Source organism: Embiotoca jacksoni, unplaced genomic scaffold, assembly GCF_022577435.1.
Source record: "Embiotoca jacksoni isolate LCO1_2020_lvr unplaced genomic scaffold, fEmbJac1.0.p SCAF_35, whole genome shotgun sequence".
In the NCBI taxonomy this organism is placed as follows: domain Eukaryota; kingdom Metazoa; phylum Chordata; class Actinopteri; family Embiotocidae; genus Embiotoca; species Embiotoca jacksoni.
The window spans coordinates 2,028,837-2,053,917 of record NW_027185387.1 but is presented as its reverse complement, the minus strand read 5'-3'; the positions used below and the strand labels follow the sequence as shown (position 1 = coordinate 2,053,917).

The window sequence follows — 25,081 nt, the reverse complement described above, 5'->3', positions numbered from 1 at the left end:
AGCACCAAAACCCAGAGGTTCTTAACTTTTGCACCTTAAACGTCACGGGCTGTAAAGAACAGGCCAGTCGAGTGGTGAAGCTATTAGAATAGACAGGCGGGCCTGAAGGACGACGCTGCTTTGCGTGCAGCGCAGATTACAGCTGAAACAAGTAGGGAGGTGCAATAAGAACGTATGAATACCAGTTGGAAGGATATCATTTCTTTAAAAAAAAAAAAGGCACTATTACACTACACGCTAGTTTAAAACGGTAAGATATTATAAGGCCAGTGGAGCTACAGGTGTGCTGATGGCCTGCGTACAAACTGCCATGTTCTACATTGGTATTTAATTAACCTTAAGTTACAGCGGTCTCCCGATGCGGATCTTTCTGCTTACTCGTTCCCCGTGGCAACATGATCGAACTCATGCCTCCTTGTGTTGTTTCGATGTATGCTATTCTTTCCCTCTGAAAGCCTCCGTTTCCTTTCATGTGCTCTCTGCGTTGCTGACACTTGTCATGTTAGCTGTGCATTTACTGTACACGCGCATGCTACCGCCAACATCCAAGACTACAAAAAAAAAAAAATCGAAAGATATCTCTTAAAGCAAATGTCCATGCGATTGTTTTTTTTTTTTTTTTACTCTGGTTTTGTTTATATTTCCTCGGTATAATGTAAATATTGTGGCTGATTTTTCTACACAATTTCGCAGCCCCACAGGAGCAGCAAAGGTTGTTATTTTTTTCAACTTTTTTCCCTTTCTTCTTAGATTGTGGTTAAAAAAAACAAAACAACTAGAAAATAACCCTATTTTTTCTGGACAAAGAGCCGGATGAAATATACAAATAAAAGCAGGAGATATACCCTCACATCCAAATCTTCACCAATCCCACAGAAAATAAATGATCATCTGTTGCACTACATGCGAAAATACTTCCATCTCTTTCGTACATTTTTACACACTATAACTATAAATGAATGATATTCCTGTTCAGAATGAATTAAGATTTTAGAATAGACATTCTAGCATTCAACCCGGACCACACACAGACAGTAAAAGTCTGAATGAAGCCTGCATCAATCGCCTCACAATATTTTTGCCGGGCAGCCATCTCATAGGCACTTTGTGAATGAAATGGAGCGATCCCGAAGGCAATTGTGACTGCGAGCCATTTTGTGCTGTTTTGGGGGCAGCGGGGGAAGTCATAATGACAGGCAGTCTGTTCCCTGAATTGAGGTAATTTCTCACACCAACCACGATTGTTTCAAGTAGATACTCCGTTTAATTGATTCAACATTAGATGAATTTTGCAAATGTCTGTGAGCTGCGGTGTAGGCTATTAGACTTGCATTTTTCCGACTGCGACAATGTTCTCCGAGGATCTGTGAGATCCTTTATTCACGCCGAGCGAGCTGAGAGAGCGGGAATAGCCCATTGTGTTGTTGGTTAAGAAATTCTCCGATTTGCCGGCATGAATCAAATGATTCTGTCAGACAGATGGAGTGATTCAAATTGGATAAAAGAATCCAACTTCCCACGTATAATGTAGAGAGAGTACTTCCCTTTCCCCTTAAAGAAATCCACATCCCTCCTCTGACCTCACAGAATAAGCTACAGTTGGTTTCTTTCCAGCATATTCTTCTCACTTCAGCATTCGGGGAGCTGCTTAGCAACCCTTTTAATGTTTGAGTCTTTCTATACACGTTCATGTGCAAATGGGACAGAGATGGCAAAATGGTGACAACATCCTCCGTTAATAAGACGTTCCATAAAATCTTTTGGAAAAAAAGAATCGCAATTTTTATTTGTATTCATGTACAGTATGAACTACAATCTCAGGTATCAATAATTGAACATCGTCAGGGAAATTAGTTGGACTCCTTACAAGCACGGTCTCTTGTTTTTTTTGTTTTTTTTCTTGTTTTTGTTTAGCTTTTTTAATCTTTTTTTTAACAATTGAAGCACATGTAAAATTATGATTTTAAGATATTTTTTTTTTGCATTACGTTTTTGAAAATATTTTTTTTTTTTGTAGAAATTGAACCATGTGATGATTATTCTCTCCAAAAATGAGAGAGAATTTCCCCACATACAGTAACACCCCCCCCTCCCCACCCCATACATGGACAGTTGGCAGAATAACACACAAGAATTTTGATCACCTTGGCTAAGGGTTTTTGCACAAAAAAAAAAAAAAAAAAAAATCAAGCTCACTCTGCTGGTATTTCAAGTCCAACATTCTGCATGTCAGTCATAATTTCATTCTGGCATTCAAACATCTCCTCACGTGAGCCGTCCTGCTAAAGCAAATACCAATACAGAGATATTCCATTCATTCTGAAAAACTCACAAACGTCATCCCCAAATATATATATAAAAAAATCTGTAACCTTTTTTTTTTTTTTTTTTTTTTCACTGTAGCCAGCGTCAACATTGAATCATTAAGCCACCAAAAGCATTGAAAAGGAATTGAGCACTGAAAAAAGGAAACGGTGGAAAGGGAACGAATGGTTTACTCATTGACGTTACCACTGGCGGTTACTATTCTTGCCATTAATGCACACTGTAGGGTTTCTGTTTCTGACACGAGCAGTCTTTATGCATATTTTTGCTTCCGTTATGTTTGTTTACCATCCTGTGGTTATTATAGAAAACCAAAGAATAAATGTAGGAGACTATTTGATCAGAAGTTTATGATTTTGTGTGTGATGGTGCTTTATGCTCACAGTTCAAGCTACAGTCTTCACAGAGATGAAAGTCAACAAGGCAGGTTGAGATGCTCGACGGTTACATTTTTCAAAATTTTAAGTGATTTATTTTCAATAATTCAAACAGAAAGTTGCTCTGCGAAGTGACGAGTGAGTGTGGAGGTCAATTCCCATCAAAACCCATTTGCAAAATATTCATTCCATTATGGCAGCTTTGTCGATAATCAGTTGCATTTGTGAGATCGCCATTGGGAAATTAAAATACGCTTGTTGCACAGAGACCAAAGTGAAAAGGCATATCTACCTCTTCTTACTTTCTGCACAAGGTCACTGTTTCCATGGCGACAGGCTGATGGCTAGTTTTGCCTCTTTATCCCTTATCTATTTTTCACTCCTCTCATATCTGCAATATCTCTGTTTGAATACCCCTCACGACCATTGTGACCCCCCCCCCCCACCCCTTCCCTCCCTGACAGCTGTTCTTCACTTTTCATTCCCAGCACTCCCCCCTCCCCTCCCACCCTCCCCTTCCTTGAGCCTCCCTCTTTGAAAGACTAAATGAAAAAGCAGAGCGTAAACAGACTAAGAGACAATGTTTTGATGGTCTATAAATGATGCAACATCAAAGTGCCCGTGTGTGTGTGTGTGTTTTTCTCAAGCAAAAATGAGACTGAGCAGGGGTCGCTTAAATATCAAAGGCCGCTACCCCCCCGTTAGATGTTGGGCACAGTGAGAGTGGAAAAGTCTCATGCTGTTTTCTTATCAGCTTCCCTCTGTTAGTCTGCAAATGAACTGCTGATACAGATTAATGAGCTATGATCCCATCTTCCCTTATTTTGTTGCAGGTTCCTAGCTGCTTCACTGACTATGTTAGCCCCGTCTGCGTCAGTCTGACAGGGTCACACTACATTACGAAGCGGCCTCATTTGCCTCTTTATCTGTACTAACAGATGGACTATCAGCGCCCGAGCTCATGTGACCCTGGGGTGATGGCAAGGTAACGGGACACTGAGTGGACGTAGATCATTACTGGGTTAACAGGGAGGCTACAGACCACAGCCTTATGCTCCCCTTCATTTTCCAGCGCAATATTCTGCCGTCGTACGGCACATGCCGGCGGATAATGCGGGACAAATGAGACATGGAGGGGTGAAGAACGTGCCTGAGCTGAGTGACGGAGAGACAATCGAAGAAGCAAGAGGACATGGAGGGAAGGAGAGTGGAGAGAAAAGCAGGGAGCGGGTAGAAAGGAAGCAGAAAAATGGGAGAGGATAAGAAGGGGAAAATGTAGTAAAGTTAAAGAGTGTAAATAACAGGTAGGAGGAGGAGTGCATGGGAGCAAGACCTTAATTAAAATGAAGGATGTATGGCTGTTGTTTAGGAGCCACAGGGGAGATGAACATTTACTCATTTGGCAGCGTTGCTCCACAGGCATGCTGGTTTCACTGCGATATCATCCAGAGATTGTGTCATTAAAGATCTAATTTTGTGTTGAGTGACAGCTTGAATATGATGGTGAGGAAAATAAACCCATTTCATGTGTTGTGTCTCAGAAAATTCCTCCAAATCAGACAAGGAAACCTGACCAACTGGCAAAAGAATGCATATAAATGCTGAAGAAATGTCCTTGATCAGGTAAAATCAACGTCTTAAATTAATGGCATTGCATTAATTTTGGTGTCAGGCCAAAATCTAGAGTGGTTTCTAATGCTGCATTTTGATACCTTTCATTTTGTCTTTTAGTAAACCATTCCTTCCCTTGTGCAGTATTACACAGAGAGAGAAATAAAATGAGCTAAAAAGCTATCACAAATTGTTTTTCTTCATTTAGCCACTAGACATATTTTTAATAAATAATCTTTGTTTTTGTAAAGACACTTTTTAAAGTATCATATGTCGTCCCTTTGCCAAATGCTGAATAATTGCTGTAATTGACATCAACTCTGTCGAGTCAACGGCATTTGATTTCTTTTATCTTCACGGTTTGGTCCATTGTACTCCAAGTGTGAAACTGCTGATATGGGATATTTAGTCAAATTTAAGATCAGATTTGGGTTTCTTGTACATTGTCTTTTGAGCAGGCTTGAATCAGTAAAGGTTCCTGTGTGGCTGAGCTGTGTATGGTACTGAGCATAGGACCGTGGTGGTAAGTGCTCTTGTAGGTGTTGTAGTGGTTGTAGTGCTCCAGAGGGGGCAGCGATAGGTGTCTCTCCATAGCTGCGACCCCCGCGAGCTCTTCCTCAACAGTAATGACCTCCATGGAGGAGGCAGGGCCATCGGGGTCCTGCTGGTTATGCTGCTTCCTCATCTTGTAGAAAATAACCAGCAGAACAGCAGCCATAAGCGTGATGGCCACGAAGCAGCCAATGATAATCTTGGTGGTTTTCATCACCTCATCCAGGCCATTGAGGGCTCCCTCTCCATCAGGATCAAGAACTGGAATGGTGTAAGTCCGCTCTGTGGTCCTTGTTGAAACAGGAGTACCTTTTGTTGTCGAGGATGACACCCAGCCAAACGGGGGAAGTGGCGTTTGGCTATCATCCCCCGGGGTCTCAATGGTCTCCACAGTGACTGTGGTAAAATAGGTCACCCCGCTGTTTTCCACAGATGTAACATTAAGCACAGCAGAGGCGGAAATGTTGCCTGCTGTGTTGCTAACCATACAGGTGTAAGTCCCAGTGTCCTGCATTGTGACACTAGTAAAGTTCAGCGTCCCGTCATTGAGTACGGACAAACGCACCTTGTAAGCTCCGTGTGTCACCAACGAGCCGTTTGGTGTAAGCCAGCTGATGGAGGTCAACGAGCTGGTACGACATTTTAGCTCCGCACCCATGCCCTCTGTCACATTCAAGTCACTGGGTGGCTCCACGATAACAGGAACATCACACTGGAAGTAGCTGTGGTCCAGTTCTCCAATGTAGCGACCTTTGAAGACCGAAGGGCTATGGCAACGCGCGCAGCAGCTGGTATTGGCCGGTACCGTTTCCTTTAGCCACCAGCTGAGCCACAGAATATCACAGTTGCAATTCCAAGGGTTGTGATGGAGGTGGACTCGCTCCAGCCGATGCAACGGTGTGAAGAGGTCATGTGGTAGAAAGGTAAGATTGTTGTGAGCCAGGTTGAGCTCCACCAGCGACTGAAGGTCATCGAAGGAATTCCTCTCGATAGTTTGGATCTGGGCGTGCATCATCCACAGCTTCTGGAGGTTCACCAACCCTGTAAATGCGCTGGGCTTGACAACAGCGAGCTGGTTACCTGACATTTCGAGCTCTTCAAGCCTCACCAAAGGTATAATGTTGGGAATCTCTTTGAGGTTGCACATTCCCAGATTCAGGTAGCGCAGATTGCTCAAGTCCTTGAAAGCTCCGTCAGAAATGTAGGAGAGACGTTTGAGCTCACCTAGATCCAGCCTTCGAAGCGAGGGGACCCGGTTGAAGGCATAAGATGGTATACTTTCGATGGGGTTGTTCCTTAGCCACAACTCCTTCAGCTTGGACAAGTACTCAAATGCTCCATTGGGGATTGTCGTGAGCCGATTATCAAAGAGCTCCAATGTGTTGAGACTGGCCAGCCCATTGAAGGCGCCAATTTCAATGCTGCGGATGTGGTTTTTGCTCAGTTGCAGGATCTCCAGATGGCGCAGATGCTTGAAACTGTCCACCTTGATGACCTGAATGAGGTTATCCTGGAGGTTCAGGTAGCGAGTGTTGGTAGAAATGCCATCTGGGACGTCCCGTAGACTGCGGCGGGTGCATATGACCTTGCTGAATTGGTTACTGCAGGAGCACACGGAAGGACAGGTCTGAGCGCGAACCAGCCCAGCCACCACCAGTATCTGAAGGGCCAAAAGCAGCACAAAGAGGGGGTTGGACAGCGCCCCCTTCAGCCTACGACCTCTCATTGTCTGGCGCTGGAGGGAGGAGATCATTGTGTTCAGCATTCATAGTTCATCCGCTGTTTGTGTTCTCTGCAACAAGAAGAAAGAGAGAGAATCGTAATCAGTAAAGTATCAAGGACTACATTGCTACTGCTGTTATTGTGAGTTATGGGTATCACTGGCAATATATAAGAGCCTTTTAGTGCTGAATTTATTAGTTGGACGACAGAAAATGAACTGACCACGAAAACACATTTCCTCGTTTTAGCTTCTCAATTGAATATCTCTGGGATTTGCACTGTCGGTCGGCTGACAGAAACAATCTGTAGATGTAAGTGGGAAATTAAAACACTTTTTTATTTTTTTGGACACTTTAGACAAAATGATTCATCAAAAAATGATCAACAGACTATGAAATATGCAATACATTTGTACATAATGTGCAGAGGAATAATGAAAGAAAAAGAACAAGCTGAAATTAAAAGCTTAAATTAATTGTCAATATATCTCATTTTTTGTAATATAACAAGCGTCTTCTTTTTTTTTTGTCAGCTCTCTAGCCCTGGCTTGTCCCAGATTTTCAGACTTCACAGAGGCTGATGCATCTACACAGGAGGCTGGAAATGAAAAATGAGAACTTAGCATCTGCCTCCCCTTGGAGCCGGACCTGTGAATTTCTTGTTAAGCCCTTTACTCGTTGGAATCATGAGTCTGGAATTATTTAATACACAAAGCTTTAGGTCATTAATATTTCAAACGAAATAGCGCAAACTGTTGGAGTTGTTGGGAATCATTCGTTTCAGGGCAAGACATGTGACTAACACCACCAAAGCGTTACACTCAGTGAATGTGGCTCTGCACTGGTACAAACAAATACTGCCTGATTACCCATGAAAAAAATTTACACAGATTATGTGTCTATGCTAATAACGATGCAAAAATCAATGCAACCGGTGAAATGCAGCCAATGAAAGTCCAGCTGTTCTTGGCTGAAATTGTACCATGACTATTATCTGGAGCACAATACAAAAAAAACCATATCTACAAAGGCCCAGTTAAATGATATCCAGTGACAAAACAATGAAGTTTAATAAATCTTTGCTTAAATATTCTGTAGACTGTCTATTGCCTTTGAAATATATCATCTGATTAATCTTCCAGGGATTTCAAAACCAACATCTTTCATTGATTCACGATTCATTTTCTTTTTTACTCAAAGCAATATCGCAGTGCTGTTTACTTTTCATTACGATCCAATTTATCACCACACCAAAATATCTCCGTTCATGAGTGTGAAGAGGTCTAATTCTGCCCTCGCGTGACTATAGCAGAATTTATTATCGCTCAAATCAAGTGACTAACAAGAAACTCGTTACTCCCTTATCTTAGATTAGATTAAATTAGATTAGATTAGATTAGTCCATTCAGCCAACATGTCGAAGAATATGCCCGAGTATGCTGGAGATAAAAATAGACCGAGAGACTCATACACATAGACTACAGCCTGTACTTCCCGCTTCCACACTGCAGTGTTTGTGTTGCCATCACCCGTCATTTCTGTCTGCCCCTAAAGATGCTAACCTACGAATAAATCAATACATGCAGTACAACAAACATCATATACGAGGTGAAAGTGTAAAATCTTGACGGCATTGTGTCAAGCTGTGCTGTTAAGTGATACAGACACACATTCTTCAGTACAGTTAATACCTTTGCCAAGAGCAAAGCACTCTTGCCTATTGCAAAAAACATTAACCTTGCCTACAGGGTCCTTAGATTTAAGTATTCTCCTCGTCTCTTTCCAGCTCTTACAACTGAGGTTATCTGTTAATCATCTCTTTCCGTCAACCCACAAGCAAGGAGGAACAAGTATAGTATGACAGGTGTTTTCTAAACTGTAAAAATTGTTAAGTGAAGTGGAAATGTTCTCCGGTGAGGATGAGCGGTTTACTTAATCAGAAGAAATGAGTCTACGTGTGGCTTTTTCTTTTTCTTTTTTCCTTTTTCTGCACCAGCCGGGCTGCCGCGGCCGTCGTGATGCGACGTGGCTGCGGAGAGACAAACCTCTGCTGGGGAATCAGATCGAATAAGACCTCCCACTGGCAGGGGCTCATTTTGTCTGGCTGGGAATTACAACAACCTTCCGCTGCCACCTAACAGGAGAAAATGTCAGACAAGGCAAACACACTGATAGTGATTATCCGCTGTCAATAAAACATATCAGTCTACATTTCCACTCGAATTTTCTTGATATAACGAGCATGTCGATGTCCTACTCCTGGAGTGATCCTAGCGCTGGCCACATGCCTTCTTCGTGCAGCATTTGATCTCAATACACGTTATCATCACAGAATGCTTCATTTCATAAAGGAATGGCACATGTATTGCAGGAGGAAAAAAAAAAAATTAAAAAAAAAAATGCTTCAATCCGTCCTGCTTTTGTTGGTGCAACACTGCATGGATTAATTTCATCTTGGCACGCTCAACATGTATTCAGCGCCACTGAAAGCAGTAGCTGCTTACATCTAAAATCCTGCCAGCGACATAAAAACACACCCACCCTTACTTTTTCTGCCTCTGCACCAGCAGCCACTGGCATTACGTCTGACACCACTGTGATTTGCCAAACTCATTTATTATGAGTTTTGTTGGGAAAGTGCGAGGGGTAACATATGTCTCCGTCAAGGTGCATATAGCAAGGCGACCGTAACGTGGAACATTTACATTACGACGTCGGATGAGTCGAGCCTTTCGGTGCGGAGCACCTTTCAAGAAACAAAATTTCACTTCAGCTCGCAAAATGTGTCAACTTGGATGTCCCCACGCACCGGGGAAGCAAGCTTGGCACGAATGCCGAGATTAACTAAGTGTCTTCCTATCAAGAAATAAAGAAACACATTGAAAAAAATAAATAATCTGTGTTGTAGTCTCCTGGTATGAATATGAGAAAAAAAAAATCTGACAAACTGACAAAAGATAATAAATCTTTGAGGATGAAATGTAACAAGGAATGTTACATTATGGAACAACTTTCATTTTGATGCTGCATTTTGAGTTTGATATTTCTCTTGGCCTGTTGACATATTTAGCATTTCCCTTTACACTTCTAAAGGGGGAATTTGCATTGTTTTATAGTATTGTTACGACAAAGTGATTACAAAATTAAACGTCTGAATTTGCATTTACAGCATCCGAACAACAACAAAAAGTCACATGCCCACGAGCTAAGGTGTTTGTCACAAGATTATAACGCTGATGTTAACACCCGGCATTAAAAGTACTCACCTTCTACGTCGTATACACTATAAATGTCATATTCCTACATTAAATGTAATGATATAATATCTAAAGTCACTGGAGTGAACAATAAACAATAGTTGCATGAGTACATTATTTACCTAGTGTAGTGTGTGGGAGGAGAGAAAGCATCTAAACAAAGGCACATTGCTTATTAGGCAGTTATTCATCAGCCATTTACAGTTGATCCCGTGAGTGGGAGATTGATAGAGTGGCTAAAATATGAAGTGACATGAAATCTGGGAAGTCTGTCATCATATTGGAGAAAGAGGCCCCTTCGCCGCCTGATGCACTGATTAGAATTTTTTTTTTGCTAACGCATTACCGATTCACTACATTTGCATACGTTTGTTGCATGTCTTGTTTTTATACCTCGTTCGTGCTGATGTTGTAACCTCACAGGCCATCTGGGTCTTAACAAGATCTGGGGAATACAGATGGAGAACAGGTTTGTTGCATCAGTGTTTGAAATTATCATAAATCTCTGAGTTCTAATAAATATATTAGCATAGATACTGAGACACCTAGCAAACAATGTAACGTAACAAGCCTGCGGATATTCTAAACTTTTCTTATTTTCGACAACAGCACGAGTACATCTGTGACACTAAGCTCGAAGCCCATTTGATGTAAATCGGCAAGAAGCACAAATACATAATTCCTTTCTTTTTTAATCTTTTTTTAGCAAACCTTACTCAAGCAGGAAGTGGTTGGATTTGTTGGAACTACACACTCACTACTTCTTTATAAGATTAAATCAAGTGTTGATGTGTTTTTATTTTATGGCACTGGCAGAAAAGTAAACATAAATATAGAGAACCGACAGCTTTATCCTCAAAAAAAATTCAACAAAAATGAAAAACTAAATCTGCAAATCAGTTAATCATCAATTATTTTGCCCAACTGATTCATTATTTTACTCATTTTTAAAAGGAAGAATGCCAAACATTTCCCTGGTGCCAACTTTTCAAAAGTCTTTCGTGATGGTGAAAACATCTTTGGATTTTGGACAGTTGCTAACATGCAGGAAGCGAAATGACTGCATCGCTTTTACCTGCAAAAAGTTAAAATGAGCATTTTTGACCGCTTTGTGATTTTTTTTTTTTTTATTTATAGCTGAAACCATCAACTGATTTGTCATTATAATGATTTTCAGCTTATTTGAGCTTTAAAAAAAAAAATAATCGATTGCAGCGCTACAATAAATTGTTGAAGATCAGATGCGCTGCTTTAATCTTCCATTTGTGTTACATTTCGACAAATGCTACACGTGGCCCGCTGTGAGTGATGGACTTTGCTGTTTTTCTTGCCATCCCATATGGTAATAAAGAAAATAAAAGATGATACAAAAACTACTCTTATAATTGGTTCAATAAAACACAACAGCTGCACAGCTGTAATAAAATCAGAAGACAGTGTGTACTGTGGTTTAAAAGCCTGCGACTGCGTGCATCTTTATGTCTGTAGTGTTGTTCTGCTGCTCAGTTGTTAACATTAGTAGCCCACGTGTATTAACATCCCGATGATAATTACTTGCTTTGGTAAGTGGGTAATTTGATATTGTGACTGTGACCATGTTTAGTTGCTCCATTTGTTAATGAGAGGGCCAGACTTTTAAATCCAACACTATGAAAACATCTCCCTTTGCTGCAGTGTGTTTGCATGCTTGTCTGTGGGTCCCAACGGGGGTACATTGTGTGTGTGTGTGTGGGTGGGTGGGGGGGGGCTTTAAAATCTGGCGCCGAGGGGGGGGGGTCATAACCAGTTGCCATCACAGACAGGCAGACAGGAAGTGCTTCACTCTTCAGTTCTGCTCCACCTCAGAAAAGAGAAGAAAAAAAAAAGCAATTGCACAGCTGCTGTGTCTTGGCCTCAGTACTCTGAGTGCTGGTGTTGGGGAAATAAATCTACAGTCAGAGGCTGTTTGGGTGCTGCTGACATATCAGCTACACTCTATTCTTTTAACATCAATGGAAATGCTAGCCCTTTTGTGTATATATACATATATATACACACACACACACACACTTTTTAAGGTCATATATAATTTTCAGAATTTTTACTGGCTTGCTGCAGCCATTTTTTTTTTTTTTTTTTTTTTTTTTTTTAAACCCGCTGTCTGTTGCTGGAAGTAGGGTAGCTTCTGGTTGTTCACACTCTTGGCCTTGCTGCAGCTGTCATTGCGTGGTTTAGCGTCATGTTTACAGCGGTTGTGGCATCGTCACATCTGTCTTTTCTCTAGCTGTTTAAGCCCGATACAATTTTTATGTGCCTTCATCGTTTGACTCGGTCGGGTGTGCTGTTGAAGGAGCGTTGGTAAGAGAAGGACTTTCCGCACTTGACACGTTCAGTAGAGTGCTTTTAAAAAAATTAAAAATAAAAATAAAAAAAAAAAAAGGAGGGGGGGGGGGGTCTTTGCTCTGTCTCCTCTGTGATTAGAAATACAGTGATGTGAAAAAGTGTTTGCCCCCTTCCTGATTTCTTGTTTTTTTTGCATGTTTGTCACACTTAAATGTTTCAGACCATCAAACAAATTTAAATATTAGTCAAAGATAACACAAGTAAACACAAAACGCAGTTTTTAAATGAAGGTTTTTATTATTAAGGGAGAAACAAAATCCAAACCCACATGGCCCTGTGTGAAAAAGTGCTTGTCCCCTAAACCTAATAACTGGTTGGGCCACCCTTAGCAGCAACAAATGCAATCAAGCGTTTGCGATCACTTGCAAGGTAGGTAGGTATTTACTTTATTAATCCCTGAGGGGAAATTTTTATTTTTATTTTTTTTAATGCAATGAGTTTTTTTGCAATGAGTCTTTTACAGCTGTGGAGGAGTTTTGGCCGACTCATCTTTACAGAGTTGTTGTAATTCAGCCACATTGGAGGGTTTTCCAGCACGAACCGCCTTTTTAAGGTCATGCCACAGCATCTCAATAGGATTCAGGTCAGGACTTTGACTAGGCCACTCCAAAGTCTTCATTTTGTTTTTCTTCAGCCATTCAGAGGTGGACTTGCTGGTGTGTTTTGGATCATCGTCCTGCTGCAGAACCCAAGATGGCTTCAGCTTGAGGTCACGAACAGACGGCCGGACGTTCTCCTTCAGGATTTTTTGGTAGACAGTAGAATTCATGGTTCCATTTATCACAGCAAGTCTTCCAGGTCCTGAAGCATCAAAACAGCCCCAGACCATCACACTACCACCACCACATTTTACTGTTGGTGTGATGTTCTTGTTCTGAAATGCGGTGTTACTTTTACGCCAGATGTAACGGGACACACACCTTCCAAAAAGTTCAACTTTTGTCTCGTCAGTCCACAGAGTATTTTCCCAAAAGTGTTGGGGATCATCAAGATGTTTTCTGGCAAAAATGAGACGAGCCTTAATGTTCTTTTTGCTCAGCGGTGGTTTTGGTCTTGGAACTCTGCCATGCAGCCATTTCTGCCGAGTCTCTTTCTTATGGTGGAGTCATGAACACTGACCTTAACTGAGGCAAGTGAGGCCTGCAGTTCTTCGGATGTTGTCGTGGGGTCTTTTGTGACCTCTCGGATGAGTCGTCGCTGCTCTCTTGGGGTAATTTTGGTCGGCCGGCCGCTCCTGGGAAGGTTCACCGCTGTTCCATGTTTTCTCCATTTGTGGATAATGGCTCTCACTGTGGTTCGCTGGAGTCCCAAAGCTTTAGAAATGGCTTTGTAACCTTTTCCAGACTGATAGATCTCAATTACTTTCTTTCTCATTTGTTCCTGAATTTCTTTGGATCTCGGCATGCTGTCCAGCTTTTGAGGATCTTTTGGTCTACTTCACTTCAGGTCCTATTGAAGTGATTTGTTGATTGAGAACAGGTGTGTCAGTAATCAGGCCTGGGTGTGGCGAGAGAAATTGAACTCAGGTGTGATAAACCACAGTTAAGTTATGTTTTAACAGGAGGCGGCAAACACTTTTTCACACAGGGCCATGTGGGTTTGGATTTTTTTTCTCCGTTAATAATAAAAACCTTCATTTAAAAGCTGCATTTTGTGTTTACTTGTGTTATCTTTGACTAATATTTAAATTTGTTTGATGATCTGAAACATTTAAGTGTGACAGACATGCAAAAAAATTGGAAATCAGGAAGGGGGCAAACACTTTTTCACACCACTGTACAGGCATGATGCAAATGATCATTTTTTGGTGTTTATTTCTTTAGCTAGCACCCTTTGTGAAAACACTTTTAATTAGTGGGATGGCCCGGAGAGGAATGGAGAAATCATCATTTCATTTCTGAATTAAACCCAATGTAAATCATTTCTGCGCAGCTGAAAGCAGACATAATGTATTTCATTTTCAAGGTGATGAAAGTAACATGAGCGTCCTGACAAAATAGCTGAAGTACAACTTTGTGGAGCCACAATATTTCATTTTTAGTGGACTCGAGGTAACATCATCCTGATTGCTTCGGATATACAATCCGTGTCACATAATGTAACGTCTTGTTGGAAGACAATTTTGAGTCGCGGATTTGGGGGAAAAAAAGCTAGTAGGTTGCACCACATATTTTATCTCATCTGTGTGGAGATAAAGTACTTTGTGAATGGATGGCTGCCAAGGGCGTTAGTGGAAAGGTGGAGTGGCTCTATATAGCCATAGGGTGCACGGTGCTATGACAACTTCAGGGACACTCCAGATTTATTTAAACTAAAGGCTTTCACAGAAGCGCCATCGACTCCTTTTTCATTTTGAAGCTGCATTGATTGATTTTAGCCTTGAAGGAGGAAAAAAACAAAAAACAAACTTGCAATTGTGTTGATTTAACCATAGAGTAAATAGGAGGGCACGAAATACAATCATGAAAACATATGGCACAGTAGTGTTACTGAAAATGCTGTATGAACTGTTGATCAAATCCCTTCTATATTGTACATATTGTAGTCTATTTATTTGTTATTAATATTGAGTCTCAGTTTTTAAGCTTTATGGTGAGATTGGTGTTCATGTTAAATCATTTGCACAACCCCACATAGGTGTATGGATCATAGATATGGTGCGTTTATTTATATATATAAAAGCCATCTGTCCACTTTCAATACCCACTTATCCTGTGCAGAAGGACGCTCTATATAAATACGCTAATTTATTAACAAATGTGTTGCCACTGTTCTGCTAAAATGTAGGCAACAAACTAGCAAAACAAGCTTAATTTGCTTCGTACCGAAAACCAGAACAGACATTAATCTGAGGCTCTTTATCAAGAGAGAAGGGGTGGAGCAGTTGACCCCATGACCCGAGTTTAACCTCGTCCCCTCGGGGCAGCAGCGCTCCCAGATGGCACCATCATATTATTGAAAACCATCACGTATCGAGATGACCAAGCTCATTTTCTCCAGTCTGTGATGGCAGAGATTAAATTAAAAGAAAGGCCAAAATTGAGAGCAATCAAACTGCCATCTGGAATTATGATTAGACGGACAATCGCTGTGAGGACAAAACCTATAGACACTTTTTAATTTGCTATCAGGCAATACGCGATGATAATATATGTCTGAAACAGGACAGAAGACATTTTTTTTTCATCCATCTCTTATTTTCTGGTGAGAAATGTGATATAATTATCAGCCTAACAGCCACTTTGCCCTATAGACAGACGATGGCTATGTATGAGTCCTGGTTTATGTGAACACCGCTGTTACATTATTACACTCTTTCTTAAATGAATGTCTGTCAATTCGCTAGCTATTGCCAAATAAGGGAGAAAAAAAACCCTGAACTACTACCGAAAAATGCCTGGTCATTCTGTACCAAACTTCGCTACCATGGCTTCGTCCACACCGATATGTTTTCTTTTTTAAATACACAACTTTTGCTGCGTTTATGCAGGAGTATATTTCATCAGCATCAGTGAGCCACGGCCTTTACCACACCACACATTGACTCTACTTGAGCGGCCAGCCCTCGTAGATGAAATGACTCGGTTTCAACTCCTGAGACGGTAAATTGTCCAGCGATAACGTGCATATTTAGGGGACATCTGTTAATTGTAACGACAGAAAACAAGTTGGGTTATATTATCTCTCCCCTGAAACTGCACGGAAATAAAAAAAAAAATTGTAACATGAGATGTAATGTAATTTCTCTTTTGTTAAAATGGATTTCATTAAAACAAAAACAAAAAAGTATTGTTCAGGAACTGGTATCAAAGTACCGATATTTAAAATGTTTTAACAATACCCAGCTTTGCTAAGTGACTGCCTTCACACGGGCGACACTTTGGATGTCCAGGTAGTGACTTCCAAATGCTGCAATTACCACTTATCACCAGAGGTGCTGCCAAAAAGAATGAAACAGATTTTTTTGGGATTGTTACGTTACATGATTTCAAAATTACCTTGATATGTAGGAAAAGCAATTTTTTTAAAACACTGCAAAATGACTGTGTAAGAACGTCTAGAGATTTAAGTAGAAAAGCCCCGCCCCGCCCCACACTCCCAAAAACAAAAAAAAGCCTTGCAACTCTTTCACTCGAACATCACAATGATGATATGTGAAATTCCAGGCATGTATGATACGGACACATAACACCGATTTATATCAGTAGGTGTATCTTGTTTCTGTAAGTAAACCTGAACGCAACAGTTATTCAGGTAATCATACTTGCATTACCTCTTGTGTTATAGTGTTAAGCAGCATCTCATTACAGACCGCAGTACCTGTATGGTATTTGATGTGCCTTAATTTCAGGTAAGTAGTGGAAAGCCGCTGCTATCATATGCCAATGCGGGGAAGACGGAGAGCGACAGGGTGAAGAGGCACCTTTCAAGTGAAAATTCAATTCCTGTTCACGTATTACCTTATGCTGCCTCCATTATGATAATTGCATGGGCTAAATAATCTGTAGGGACCTCCATGTTCAAATGCACTCTGCCAAGGCTCTGTCTGGTCTCTGCAAAGGGATTAAGATAGGATGCCCTGGGTGGCAGACGGGACTGAATGCGAGGGCGCTCTTAGTATTCGTGTCACTTGTCTAGCCCGCCAATCTGCTCCCATGACTGCGCCTCGAAAAAGAGATCTGCAGGTTCGGCCAACTGTAGGTGGAAGGGCATCGCGGCAGAGTCGAGGCTGATTGAACTAAGTGAAAACATGGCACAGTGAAGGATGGTGGTATGACTCAGGCAGCGGAGACCATCTTGGTAATTGGCTGCACACATATGGACTGACTCTCACTAGGAGATAACAGTTTGGTTTTGGTGAACAGAAAACTGTGGAAAGGTCAGCAGCGGTCTGAGTTAGGTTGGTGAGCCTCCTTAAAAGTCGATGAGTGGAACCCTTCAAGATTCTTCAAGTGGAGAAGTCATTCAGTCTTGTTTTTGTTTTTCTTATTACAAACATTGGACCTCTCACTTTCCTCCAGAGGCAGGAGAAGAGTTAGGTACTGGAGGCGAGCAGGGTGAAGCCGCCGTAGTGCGCTTAGTTTAAGTATCCGAGTGGCAGGTTAGGACCAGGTGTCATCGGACCCCACGCCAGCTTCACTGTGCACCCTAATTAGGCGTCGACTGATATGTTTTTTTTAAGGGCCGATACCGATTATTGGTAATGAAGGGGACCGATAAACTGATATTTGGAATCGATATACAGTCGCAGTAAAAATGAAAATCTTTGTGTCCAAATTTTGAATTGGGAATGGAATTGATTGGCCATTACTCATGAGGTGTAACCAAGGAGATAACGCTGTGGGCGGAACATTGCTCAACACTACAGAGTGGTGACGGCAGACTGAGAGAAACATGCATCAGAGCGACTGAGGTCAAGCAGCGCATTTTTTCATGAATTCATTTTATTGCCGATTGAATTGAAAATATACCGATAAGCATAAAAATGTTAATAATCGTCCAGGACAGTAATCGGTCAACCTCTAACCCTAACATCTCGGAAGTAATATGGGGGATACACGGTGGTCCGGTTGGGAGCAAGGCCCGGACTTGGGGGTGTATTTGCCGAAAACAGACCGAGCAATATGGAGACAAAGGACTGTGCGCTGAGGATTTTCTGATCGCTAGATACTCTAAAAAAAGAAACAGTAATGAATCGTCAAATCTTTGTATTTAATATCCAAATCCGATTCCCATGACACATTTCTGAGTGAGGCAGAGCCGCAGAGTACACGGCCAGCACCATTGCCTGAATAATAAACTGTCGTCTTGCAGTAGTTGGACAGATCACCACTCTATCAGGGGATTTCTGATCGGTGAGGTAGCAGGTCAAATATGCAGCTGAGGACCAATGTTGGACTCCCAGCAAAAGAATTCTGAATTAACTTGTAACACGTATTTTGTATGAAAGATGAATTATTCAATATTTACTTAAAAAAAGGTTCCACATCACAGTGATGCCCTTGTTACATTTTATGCTTCCTTAGCGGAACTTGGCGGTTTCCAAATGTGTTAACGACATAGTGAATGGGATTTCTTTCAGGTTCATAAGCTGTAGAAAAATGGGCAAGGAAAGTGTGTTCTAATGATATGAAACTGTAAATTTAAAATGTTCATGGCCAAGGGTAGATACGACTTTAACGACGAGATTTTTCTACCTTACTGTTGCAAATCGCCGGCGCAGTGGTATTCAATGGTTATGCGTCCAAAAGGCCAAAAATGCTGGCGTTCATTGTTAGTGCGGAGGAAGACAACAGTGTTGCATTAAAAATGACACAATAGCAATGTAGCTTCCGTGGCCGGTCTTGGCAGGTTGCCACTCCCTCCAAAATGCAGAGTGCTTGAAGGGATTAGTTCACTGAAGTGTCCTCTGTTCAGTCACAGCTATTTGCCAATGAATTCCGGCCATTCTAGTTTGCAAATTGACTGAATAGCAGAAGTTGCAGGCAGTTCTCTCTGGAGCTTTTGTGTTCACATCGGGGTGACAGGATACTGACAACAGATGACACCATACGTAGTGCGGTCTTTTGTTCTTTTGTTCTCAAGATTGCTGCCCACCAGTGTGTCATTGTCTCTCATTGGAAATCTTTTTTCTGGATCCTGCCCCATGTCTGTCGGCATGTGAGAAGTCATTCGCACGTCTCTAACAAGTGCAATGCTGCGACCCACAGTTGCTTTGAAGGAATGGTGTCGATAAGGTCTCAGGAAATTTGTCTGAAACAGGTTACAGCTCATGTGTGAACGTAAATGATAATTTGGTTACATTTATGATGTATAATTATGGTGGTCTAAATTGCATTTGTATTGTTTTTTTATTTACAAAATAAAATACCTTTTAGCTGGGTGTAGCGTTAGCATTAGGAGACAGTAAAGATTTTTAAATCTGAACAGTTTGGCTTCAAAGGGCGTATATTATAGCAACACCCTCTTTTAGTAAAGAAGAATTAAGATTTTGTTCAGGTTTACTTCAGTTTTGTTGGGTTGATCAAAATAAAACTATCAAATCAATACATCCAAACAGGTAAAGGAAGTCTAAAAAGATGCCGCTGAATATTGTGTACACCTTTCTCTCAACTATACATTATTATTACTCCCAATCCAAAATGTAGAAAAACCCCATTAGACCGCTATCCATTTTTAGCTAAATTTGGTAGGGACGGGTCATGATTTTCCTATTTTTGAAAAGCCATTAAAATGATAAAAATGTAATAGTTTTTGTGACTATTGTTGTGTCTTATTTCCCCTGTTTTTTTTTTTTTTTTTTTACCAATGCCTTGTAGTAATGCGTAGCTACTGCCAGAAGGTGGTGGTAATGCACCTTAAAGCTTTTTGCCAACTGCCGTTAAACAGCAAAAGAAAGAGGGGAAGAAAATGTTGATATCAGGTGTCTGGTAAAACGTGTGTGGCATCGTGAAACTAGATGCTACGACAACAGACTATTAGTCGTTTAGTCCCGAGTTAATATCGGAAAGTATTCTTGCTTGAAATACCCGTCCGTGATATTTGCCTCTTTAGAAACTCCGCTGTAGCTCGTGGAAGCACCTTGCTTAGGTTTCTCTGTTGGCTTGAGGAGTTGTTGATTATCACAGCAAACTATTAACTAAAGGGAACCTTTATTTGGGAGAGAGAAATAATAGAAATAAACAAATAAAAAGCTTTTCCTGACTTGCCTTAGCTGGCCCGCTGCTCCTTACTACAAGCATTAATATGTTATGTTGAACAGAACTTCTTTCAAAATTCAAGAGGGATGTTACAGTTCTGATTCAACAGTGAGGAATTACTATAGTGCTGAGGCGTCAGATCTGTATGCACTCTGAGGCTGGATTCCAGCGCTCATAATCATGTCGGGATTCTTAGAAAATGCATAAGATGAAAAATACAAGGAAACCTTGGTCTTGTATAGTTAATGGGCTTCGTATGAATTGACCTCTATAGTTTAAAAGCACGGAGCGTCATCTGTATGCTTCCATTAAGAGCACGCAGCGTACACCTATGAGCCTATAGGTAGGCTGTTTACGCATAATCACACGAGTAGACATTGCACCGAAAAAAAACTGAAATACAGGAAGCATAATAACATGTCATTATACTTTGTCACAGAGCATGAAGAGATTCAAGTTTAAAATGGAAAACAGAAATATATATTCGCCAGGAATAAAACAAACAGAACTGAAACCGGCCAACCTTTGCTGCGCAGTAAATACATATTCACCTTGTGATCACATTTAATCCTGCAGCAGCTGCAGACACAAGCATACACAGCCACAGCATAAAAAGATGACACGTAAATACAGCATATCTTGGTCATGGATTAAAGGAAAGCTAAACCCTTCTTTCCCCCAAATTGCTTCAGTGACTTCAAATACAACGGTCACAATGTGATACGGCTATTGATCCCCGCAGTGAACCTCTCTTTTCACTTTGCTCCCCCCAGGGAGGTCAGAGTGTCGGGTCATCTTCACACAGAGCGCCCCCACGACCCCCCTGGAGCTGGCAGCGGGTTCTGTGGGGAATCGCTGACTTGCTCAAGGGCAGGACAAGAACGGCGTATACATTACAAGGACTTAAACTGTGTGGGTAAAAGGGGAGGGCAATCTCCGACTTAGAACATCTTCAAAAGCAATTCCCAACATGAGACAAGCTTCTAATATTCGGGGTTAGATTTTTATTTGAAGTGAGTATGAGGAGAGAGCTGTGAGGTCGTCCTACTTCGAAGGCAACCTATTCACCCAGTCCTCGATATAGAACAAAAAGAACAATGGGTACTCCTCAACTATTTTTCTTAAAGTATATATCTGCTATGTATATGTCATAAGGGTACCTGCCGCCACGAATGGTAATTAGTATGTCAAAATTGCTAAATGAGACCCGGAACATTGTTCCATGTTGCATATATGTTGTCACCTCCTAACTGTTGCAATTGTAGGACATAAAGCAACTAGTCTGTCCCACTGCAACGATTTACAGCTTGGAAATTAAATTCCCTTCGACCAGATTACTATAATTATCCACCTCGCGATGAAGGGTGAGCAGAGGATTAAGTTCTGTTTAAAAATAACCACCATCAAATATATTTGGACTCAACAAATGAAAGCTGAAGAGCAGACATTCTCTCAGTGGTGTGATCTCCCCCTCCCCTCCCCTCCCCTCCCCTGCCCACCCTTCCCCTCCCCTCCTCTTTTCTCTGTTAATCTGCTTTGAAAATTCAGCAGTGAATACATGACGCTTGGTGGGAGACCATCTTAAAGTCAGTCGGAAATCAAAGCAGGGAAAATGTAATTGTTCAAGCGACAGTCAACAAATTTGTCAAAGCTCAATCTACGCTGTACACAGAGTATCTCATAGAAGCCCAGATGTACCGAGAGGATGACAAACCAACACCAATGAGCTTTACAGTTGTTAAGCTGATACGAGGTGATTTGGTAGAAATCATTTTTTGGTTGTATGGTTGCGGCCCAAGCGCGATGCTGGTGATCATCACCTCTTATTTTGAAGGTGGTGAAGGAAGTTTTAATTTTACAATCGACCGAGCCGGTTGGTGAACAGCCTGTGGTTGGAGCTACATATTGGATTATGTTGGTTTCTCACTGCTGACGGCTGATTGATTGTGTGTCGCCGGTGTTGACAGCCTACAGTAGGTAGTCCATCATTTTTTTGTTTCTTTTATTATTTGTTCATAGTGAGAAGCCTCAGCTGGCATGCTGATAAGCTGTTAAGAATTGGTGTCGTGCCAAAATTTGTATCGCTCCAAAAATGTGCTTCCCTGTTGATTTGTCCTTGTTTGTCCTTGCTGTTTTTGTTTTGTGTGTCGTGTTCTTTATTTTGTGGCTCTTCACGCGGATATCATAATACACAGCAACTTAAATTATACCATCACAAATCACAGTTCTAAACACAGTAATCTATTTACCATTTCAGAACAAATGGTGATATATGGTACATTAGATTTATTTTCCTGATCCAACTATTGCGCAGCATATTGTCAGGAGACACATTCAATGAGGAAAACGCACGATCCAGAAGTGCTTTAAACTGCAATACCACCGAGTGCCACTAGAGGGTGACTCCAAAAAGCCTCCGGATCCATAGACTCCCATTCAACTGGTCTCATAAAATGAATAGTTATTTAGCTGTTGCTAGCTAAAGTCACTCCTTTTTTTTTTTATTAGTTTTCTGGCGGTCCATCTGAAAATAATCCCATCTGTTTGATTGACAGGCATGTGCTGGAGTCAGGTTATTGCTTGGTGGGCGAGACGTAGTATTGCCGGGTTTCCAATCAGATCCAGTCAGATCCCCCTCTCGATCCCCCCCACAGCTCCTCCAAATATGGTCACTGCTGGTTCAAAACCGCTATGAACTAGTGAGATGGCGCCGGCCAATATTTGAACTGGAGGCTTCATAACGGCCGTTCACAAACCAATCGGTGACATCACTGCTGGTTGTCGCTTGGTAAAACCGCTCGCGTCAGACCTCCTGAAACATCCTCCTTGATCCTATGGGACATTTTCTCGCTAACGTTTTGCATTTTGCTTGCTTTTACAATACTTTGGGTATGTGAAGTTAACGTACTTTACGCTGGGCCTAGTATCACCACAGTAAGGAAGATGGTTCATTTCCATTATTGTATATGAAATTTTGACTAATTCAAACAAATATATATATATTTTTTTTTAGCTAGAACAATGATCCTGACTGAAATATGAAGTGGTCCACAGTCCAAACACTTCCAGTACAAGTTTCTTCCCACACTTAACCTTATTAATCTTGGGATTCAATCCTGATGTTTGAATTGCCCTGGGTTATCTTTACCTATTTGCTGGTATTTATATTTAGTCCTGGTTAGCCTGAGGCGGAGCTGTCCAGCCACTGTGGTGCTGATTATTGTTCATTGAGGTATCTTGTTTTTCTCCCCTTTCATATTCTTGCTTGACACCAAGCTACAGTATGCTTTTGTATTTGTTAACAAATGTGCACTGTGTACTTTGAATTATTCATGAATTTAGAAAAATATAACTCTATTTCATGGCTACAGCTAATGTCAGCCAGCTACAGGGTTACAGATGCCATATGTATATCACAATGCAGGGGATGTTACATAAATTACATTTATGAATGTATTATGGCTTTCTAAACTAATGTTGGTCAATATGGGTTTAATGCATTCTGCAATGTGTACAAGAGTTTATCGAATTTTCTTTTGATCAGACCAGTTTAAACGCGGATTAAAAGGATTTGTTGGTAAATTTGTATTATTACAAAACTAAATATGTGTTCTAGTTATCCCCTGATTGACTAAGAACATCTCATTACTGGAAGAGGTACTTAGATCCTTTAATTAGATAAAAGTACCAATAAAATAATTCTAACTATAATTCTAAATCTTACTTAATTAAAAGTACAGAAGTATCATCATCAAAATGTACTTAAAGTAACTAAAGTAAAAGTACTAATTAATCAGAATGGCACACTTCAGAATCACACGTTATAGGATTATACGTATTGAGTAATTAATGTGTATATCACTTTAATGTTGCAGCTGGAGACTATTTCAATTACCTTTTATACTACTAAGTAGCTCAATCTATAATAATACATCTTAATTTGTTAGTTAATTAAAATTTTGGATGAATAATCTGAATCTACATAATAACTAGTAACTATAGTGTTAAAATAAATGTGGAGGAGTAAAAACTGACACATTTGCTTCCAAAATATTGAGGAGTAGAAACAGAAAGTAGCATACCAAAGAAATACTATAATAAGTTGTATTCATGTATAGTACTCGAGAAAATGCACTTAGTTACATTCCACCACTGGAACGTTTAATGTGTTAGTGTGTTGGGAAACCATGTGGATATCTGATTGCAATGAATGAGCATACCTGTATTATGTTAAGTGACTGTGTATTTTAATTGAAGATTTAATCATGCTAAAGAGAAAATTTGTCTCAACCCATGTTTAAAAAAAAAAAAATTATTTGATAAATGCCGAAGAACAAAGAAACTTAGAGTCACGACTAATAAGCTTTGTAAACAGCACAGAAATGTTATCACCAAGTACATATGGCAAATTTGTTAAAAAAAAAAAAAAACCAGCTGTTTCATATGCAACAGCCTTAGCATTCATTTTGGAGGTGTGTTTCTGGACACCTCACCAACACCTCCACCAACACCTGAGAAAAAATGTTCAGCTCTTTAGCTGCTAAATGCTGCATGACGTCAACCAGCTCAATTTACTATCGGTTTCTGTCTGCAGTTCTGTGCAAAGCAAGTAGTGCACGGTGTCTTTTGTTTGTTTGGGGGGGGGGGGTTGTTTTGCCCAAAACTGCTACCAGCTGTAATTCCAAAGTATTTCAAGGCCAGAAAACAATAAACTGCAACTCTGAAAACTTCTCTAAAAAAAAAAAATCATCACTATTAGCTTATTACAAGTCCTTCCACCTAACGACCAGCAAGGTCCGTTGGTCCCTACTCTGAAAATACTACCAGTACAGGAGCGTAATAAATCACAGATATTTTCACATCTGCTTTGTTAAACGTGTCTAATGTTTGGTCAACCCATCCCTCCGCCCCGGCCTCCTCCCTATGTTGGCTTCATGGCGTCACCTCACTGCCTCCTTTGCTCCCGTCGATATTACTACGGCCAGTCGGTGGAGCTGTCACAAATGACCGTTTGACCTTTCTTTTCCTGCCTTTTCTATCGGCAGACGGTCTCCATTACGTGTATTCCTTCGGTGACTGTTGGCATTGTTAGCAGCTTTAAATCATTAAAACACCCGTGTATGTAGCAGTTGAATGTATCAAGTATTGATATACTG

General features: G+C 40.8%; 1 protein-coding gene across 4 annotated transcripts in view; it reads right to left on the bottom strand.

Moving 5' to 3' along the window:
• Window positions 1-3,220: 3,220 nt before the first annotated feature.
• The window catches only part of lrrc4cb (leucine rich repeat containing 4C, genome duplicate b), a 43,626-nt gene continuing 21,765 nt past the window's right edge, over window positions 3,221-25,081 (bottom strand). The window contains exons 1-3 of one of the 4 annotated variants that reach the window (XM_069165672.1): window positions 8,632-8,720; window positions 6,810-6,890; window positions 3,221-6,657 (exon numbers count right to left, since the gene is read on the bottom strand). In XM_069165672.1, the coding sequence (XP_069021773.1) occupies window positions 4,735-6,630 (1,896 nt within the window). In that variant the 5' untranslated portion in view covers window positions 6,631-6,657; window positions 6,810-6,890; window positions 8,632-8,720 and the 3' untranslated portion in view covers window positions 3,221-4,734. Of the gene's footprint in view, window positions 6,658-6,809; window positions 6,891-8,631; window positions 8,721-10,236; window positions 10,289-25,081 lie in introns of those variants that run through there. The other 3 variants (XM_069165673.1, XM_069165671.1, XM_069165670.1) reach the window with 3 other exon arrangements.